The 7,303-nt window shown below is 34.8% G+C and overlaps 1 protein-coding gene across 1 annotated transcript; it reads left to right on the top strand.

Moving 5' to 3' along the window:
* The first annotated feature begins 5,622 nt into the window (after nucleotides 1–5,622).
* On the top strand, nucleotides 5,623–6,975 carry LOC145671743 (glutamate receptor ionotropic, delta-2-like). The gene has a single exon (XM_081740947.1). It carries the CDS (start codon nucleotides 5,623–5,625, stop codon nucleotides 6,973–6,975), a length of 1,353 nt encoding a protein of 450 aa, XP_081597073.1.
* The last annotated feature ends 328 nt before the right edge of the window (nucleotides 6,976–7,303 follow it).

A 7,303-nucleotide genomic window follows, 5' to 3' on the forward strand; every position in this document is an offset into this window, starting at 1 on the left:
TTTCGTAATACCTTGAGCTGTCAGTAAAAATTTTGCGTGTTTCTTATATATATAAATTTTTCACTTACTGTACTGCAGCTAATAAATGAAATGACTACAAAATATGTAATAATGTAACAGCCCTCCCACTCAAAAAAATCAAATCTTAATCTTACAGCTAAACTAAAGTAATAAACAAGAAAAGCCTTTTCTATTAACATATCAGACAGTGAAATATTTACGCATAATTCTTTTATTTTTTTACAACTATTGTGATTCGAGCGATAAATATTGTGTCACAGGCTGTCGATACTTCTGTCGCTAGTCTTCCAGTCCGTCGATTTCTATAACCAGCATTTTAAATGACCAGAATTCTGTCGCAGAAAGGTACTGGTTACTTGGTACGATAGCTACATCTACTAATATGTGTTAAAAACAGAATTGTTTCTTATCTTATTGTACGTGTGATTGTATTTTAGCCTAAAGTCTGTGGACATTTTCGTGAGTATTGCAGCATGGCCAATAATTATGTTCCAAGTCAATAATTCAAATTACCAGAACGGCTATAGTGATCGCAAAGAGTCGTGAAGCTTGATCTAGGTCCACCGATTTCATCGTCAAATAGAACGAGAGGGTGGTTCCCGTCGTCAACCCTCATCCATGAAATTTTGTCAGTGTCGTCTCTCTAACATCTCCCGAAGGTACAGTGTTGTCGGATTGGCGCTAAGTTTCGTTTTAATGTTGTTTTCATTGGTTTATACAGGGCAAGTGGAAAAGATGGACCCGATTTCAGAAAGTTATTCTGTGAAACCCTAATAAACACACGTTATTGTGAGACATGTATTAAGAAAAGTAAACTGTCAAAGTTTTCATCAAACATATCGCAAGTGTTGTTTCTGAGCTCGCGTGACACGGCACCCATAAAACCGATAGTCTATCTCATGCCAAACCTTTTGTAGTATGTTTTGGCCAATACCAGTATTTAATTTCATGCTCACTGTTGATTTTTAGCGGTAGAATGTGGAAACACTGCGTGGAAAATAAACTTTGAAACTTAACATTTCTAAGTTCATGTCTCACAAATGTCTATTAGGTTTCACAAAATTAATTTCTAAAATCTGATACATCATTCTGACTTACCTGTATTGTTATTACCGTTTAACTAGAAAAATTCTTACCGTTCGTGTTACATTTCTTTAAGTGCTCTTTCTTTCGCTTGTCCATTATGTCATCAAAATTTCGCCACATTTTTGGTACATTTCTGATGTTTAACGTTGTCTCAAGTCTTTGTTCGGAAGGCAGCTCCACGAATCGTACCGAAATATTACGATATTTCACATGTGAAGCAAAACGGTTCTATGATTGATGTGGAGTCCGGTCTCCACGAGCTGTTGCGGTCAGTATAGCATCATTTTCTGTCATTTGTTATTTCTGTACCTTAGGTTTATGTTAGGTAGTTTCAAGTTATACAATGCGTACCATGAAAAACGTTACACTTCTGATACTGTAAAATATACAATGCATTCCATGAAGAAAAAGTTATACCGTACAATATTACAATATGTTCCATGCAAAAAGTTACTTTTATGAGACCGTACAATATACAATGCGTTCCATGCAAAAAGTTACATCTGTCATGCCGTACAAACAAAGGCTGATAGAGATATGGAACCTTCTAAAACTATCACGAGTCCAGAGAACAAATTCCTGTTTGTTCGTTCGTACCACCAGATTAATACTATTACTAACCCATCATATGCCAATGCACGTCGGAAATATCTTAGTGTGGAATAGTATAACCATGATATGGTGTATTTCTAACTGATAAGAACAAAGTTACAAGTGATTGAAAATTGTAATATCTTCAAAAGATTTTATTTCAAGACAGTCCTTGAACGTATCATAATACTGTTTACAACAATTTGATATCTCAACACGTTCCGGAGATATTTAAAATATGAGTAGAGATTGCAACTCTGCTTAAAATGGCTTACACTTGTGGGATTTTTTGTAGAAAAATGTTGCTTTTGTCTGCATATATAACATCACAGCTGTAGTTTTTAGGGATTGTAATTAGTGATGGTTTGAGATGAAATTTCCCATGGGGAATTTTAATAGGCTGATCAAAGCAGTGCTGCCTAAATACTAATAGCCATTATTTATCATGATCGGTGATTTATTTCGGGAGCAAATACGCAGCTCCAGTTGAAAATTCCTGCGTGCCACCCCGTCAAATAATTACTGATTGTAATTACACAAATTCTTGCATTTTCGAAATTCTAAGCAATGTTACAAACTTTATTAATGTTTAAAATCTAAACACATGGAAGTTCGTCCGGTAATATGGATGGGCTAAAATATTTAAAAAATACTTTCGACAAAGTGAATATTTTCAAATATCTAGAGTCAATATTAACCCAGCAAAACCATATTCAGGAAGATATTAAATGTCGATTGAAAGTAGGGAATTCGTGTTATTATTCAATTCAAAATGTTTTGTTGTCATGAATTCTGTTGAGGAATATGAAGCTTAAAATATATAAAACGATAATCATGCCTCTTGTTCTGTGTTGTTCCGAAACATGATCACTTACTTTGAGGGAAGAATGTAGACGGAAAGTATTTGACAAGATCCTGAGACGAATATTCCGAACCCAAGATTAACGAGAATGGGGAATGGCGGAGACTTTATAACGAGGAACTACATAATTTATACCATTCACCAAACATTATTAGGGTCATCAATTCTAGGAGGCTCAGGTGGGTAAGTCATGTAGCCAGAATGGAAGAAAATAGAAACGCTTTCAAAATTTTAACTGGAAGACCAATCGGAACACAACCTTAGGAAGACCTAGGCGCAGATGGGAGGACAATAATAAGATGGATCCCGCAGGAATAGGAATACGAGGTAGAAACTGTATCCAGTTAGCTAAGGGTAGAAGTCAATGGAGAGCTTTTGTGAACGCGGCATTGAACCTCGGAACCAGGCCATAGAGTTAGTTAGTTAGTTATTAATTTGTATTATATCTCTAGAAAGAGGGTAAGATTTCAAGTTACTATAAACGGCATTATGATTTTTATTTTTAATGAAAACCATGGTATGATTGAATGTGATAGATATCTGAGCACTTTCACGAAATAAAACATTTTGAAGAAGAAATTATTTCCAACCAATTATAAATTTGTTCCTACTTGTTAGTAACACGTCATTTCATGGTCATAATATACCACACTTCCAAAGTGCATTGACACATCTGTCTTGTATTATTACTGTTGTCTAAGTCTATAAAATTTTGACGTCAACTGAAGCCGTGATATTGCAGTGGCCTTAGTTGGTAACCCTGGAAAATAATATGACATTGTAACTTTTTGCTCGTCATGTAGGTTTGAACTATGTAATAATCTGAAGTAGTGTTACTTTTTTTTAAATGTATAACTTTGGGTATAGTTAACGATACACTATGCCGCGAACAGTCCACCGAATTCCCAGGAGGACCTTCTTCTGGTGCAGTGCTGGTTTCGGCTGTTTTGAAACCGGTTCATGAGATGCTAACCAATCATGACGGCGCAGTGGGGCTTCGTATAGAACCTACTTCTCATCATATGTTGACATCCTGTCCAGGAATGACTCCTTCCTCAAACGAGACAGCAAAGAAACATTGGTGGCTGCTCGTGTTGCCTTCTGACCCGGAGTCAAATCATGTGGGACCCATCGACCCAACTTGTAGTGTTTCCCAAGTTGACGGAGGTGCTGCCGAATGGTTTCTCCACTCACATTGAATTGTAGTCCCAGTACCTCACATGTATGGCCACTGTTCATCTTAATTGCTGCCTGAAGGTCTTCATTTTGTATATGTGTTGTTCTTCCGGCAGGTGGTGCGTCTTCGAATGTTTCGTGAAGGTTTTTAACTTGTTAAACCACCGCCGCAGTGTCCGCATAGTCGCGACGCCCTCACCAAAGGCCTGTCATATCTTCGCCCAGTTGAAGAAGCGTTTGACTTCAGTTTGAACTCGTACAGCATACACGCCCTTATGACGCTCTGTGAAGATCTCATGTTCACTCTGTCTTTAGGCAAGTTCACGGTGTAACTGAACTGGCACAACCAGGTAGTATGTTGAACACATCCACACCAACAACTGATCTTCGCCTTATCTCCATTCGCATTCAAGTTTCAGTGTGAGAGTTAATCTAACACAGACCTCTACAAAAAGTGACAGAACTTTCTTGTTTACCTTTATAATATTTTGTTGGCACATAAACGGCCTCTGTATGTTAAGAAATAGGTTTATCCATGGTCGCAGGATCGTATCATGCGTCATACGAAACCTCTAAGATTCGTCCTTATACAATTTCCTAAGACCCTAATTGATATGATACTCGAAAATATATTTTGGTCTTCATAGAAGTATCTTTCTCAGATACCATTCTACACGCGCACGTATATTTCCCATACGTTTGATTTGCTTTGATCATCTTAACATTTCTAAGAGTTCGGAATATGAAACATGATCTTAAAGTCTTGGTAAAATAGTGATCTTTAGTGTTTGCTAGGAGCAAGGTATCATCCAGTGCCGAGTTTTATTAACACAATACAATGATTTTAATTAAAACACATCTTTACTGGGAATATGGTTTTATACAATTATAAAAGAACTAGATATGCACACTGTCAACACAATAGTTTTGACATTTTCGTCACTTTATTAGTGTGTTCATTAAATTGAGAAGTACTGTGTGTTTGATGAAAATACTGATAGTATTGAAACCATCAAATGTATGTAGCTTTATAGGAATTGAGTATTTTATTTTAATGTGTATTTAATTTATATTTAAATTAAATATATACAATGATAGTTAATATATCTGGTTCTGTGTTATCCTTAGAAATATCTAATTACTAAATAAACAAGAATGACTCATTACATTCATATAACAATAATAATTCAATCTTGCTAACATTCTTTGTTCTTTTCCTTATAGATTAAACTGATTATTGGATATCGTTTACGAGAAAACAAATGAACACTATGAATGACGCTACATATTCCCTTGCAATTCTTGTATTATTATATTCTACAAAATATTTTGGTGAATGTATCAAATTAGATACATTCAATATCACAGATATAACTCCGATTTTGAGGTATGTTTGCTGTGATTATGGACACAATACAAGATTATCAATAATGCACAGCCTTGAAGATGTAAATTTGATGAACATTTATTTACTAAATTTATTCCGTACATGTGAAATACCTATATCAATACAAGATATGAAAGGATCGCCACCTCTTCCCTTCAAAGACATTAAATATTTGAAAATGTCACATTTTCTCCTTCTGATACATGACTATAATAATATTCATGATGTGATTTCAAAAGCAAAGGGAATATTTTATTGGAACAGGAGAGCAAATATTTATGTTGTATTTGTTAACCAAGACCCAAGTTTAGATGACCTTAAATATATATTTAAGGTTTTTTGGGAGGAAAAAATATTATCTGTCCAAGTTGTTCTCCAGAGTTCATCTATGGAAACAAAGAATATTTCAATTTGGGACAAATATATTTTAGTTGTTTCATACAATCCCTTCAAGCAGAAGTTAATTACTAATGTTATTAACACGCTGAGACAAGATAATATGCTTTATTCCAAAGTCAGTGCTGAGAAGATAATTTCCGATTTAACTAAGAATCTTCATAGTCATGAGGTGAGAATCAGTGTATATAACTACTTACCATATGTTTGGATAAACAAGACTAAATATGGTACAGTGCAATATTATGGTTCTGGTGGTAAAGCAATAGAAGCTATAGCTTCAAGTATGAATTTCACATCAGTGATTGTCGCCAAATATCAACCACGAGGATACAATGAAAGGTTGACGAATGGAACATGGACTGGAATGCTAGGGGAATTGTTCACAGAAATATCAGATATTAGCTCTATCCAAATGGTAGTGCTTCAAGAAAGGTATAATAATTTTGATATTACTACACCATTTTCATTTGGAACACTGGGGTTCTTGTGTCCAAAAGCTCGTAAATTACCACAATGGATGTGTGTGATTCTTCCTTTCAAAAGAGAATTGTGGTTGCTTGTATTTTGGATGGAGACGTATATTTTCTTATGTGAATTGTTTGCACGGTGGATTATTTCAAGAAAAAACATGTCAGTGCAACATATATGTAATCCTTTCATGTACTTACTTTCGTTATTTCTGCAAGGGGGTGTGCCTCTGGTTCCATCAAGTAGGATTCTGAAGACAATTCTAATAATTTCTCTCCTTGGAATACTAATTATGAATACTTTATATCAAGGATCATTCATGGGTTTTATGATGTCTCCTCAATATGAAGAGGACATAAATTCCATTGAGGATATAGCAAATTCTGGATTAAAAATCACAGGATTGCCTCAATTATTACATTTTTTCACAGCATATGACTCCAAAACCTTTAAGAAACTAATTGAAAGAAGTGTTCCCTGCTCAAAACTAGTTCAATGTATATGGAATGTAGCGCACAAGAGAGATTCAATAGTCCTCGAGTTTTACAATGCTTTAATACATGAACAACCTCATTACATAACCAATAAAGGAGAAACGCTAGTACATATAGCCAGGGAAAATATAGGATCATTTCAAGGATCCTTTGTGCTTACGAAACAATCACCTTATCTCCCGAGGATTAACTTTATCATTACACAACTAATGGAGGCAGGTTTTGTGTATAGATGGATTGATCAGTCCATAAATAAAGATTATGTTGAAAGAATAATTGGTCAAACTGATGATAGAGCGGTATCAATTACTTTGCATCATCTTCAAGCACCATTCTATATAATTGGCGTGGGTTTGATCATATGTATTCTAATTTTTGTGCTCGAATTAACTTGGCACAACTTGTTGAGACAAAATACCGAACTAAAGGTTCAGGAAAAGGATCGAAGTCATTTATATGTATATCGTGTTCAGATAGGATTTCACAGTTAGAGAAAGGGAAGTTATCAGTAAATGTATTTGTACTGAATAAGGATAGCAAGGAACGGTTTATTTCCTGTTATTGAAACAACATCGTAAATTTATTTCTTCTATTTTTACCAATAAGTTTTAGTTATGCAGTGAATAAAAACCTTGCCATGGAAACAGCACTCGACATCCAGCACCCTTGACTACTTCGAAATCACTACAATATATTTTACGTATGTTATATATCAAGGAATTTAAATGACAGAATATTATTTGATTTTAAACTGAAAGACAGCAGAGATATTTATCAAAAACTAGCATTTGTATCTGCTCTATTGGTACAAAATAATAT

The sequence above is a fragment of the Thermobia domestica genome, chromosome 15 (assembly GCF_964235325.1).
Source record: "Thermobia domestica chromosome 15, izTheDome1.hap1.1, whole genome shotgun sequence".
Lineage (NCBI taxonomy): Eukaryota > Metazoa > Arthropoda > Insecta > Zygentoma > Lepismatidae > Thermobia > Thermobia domestica.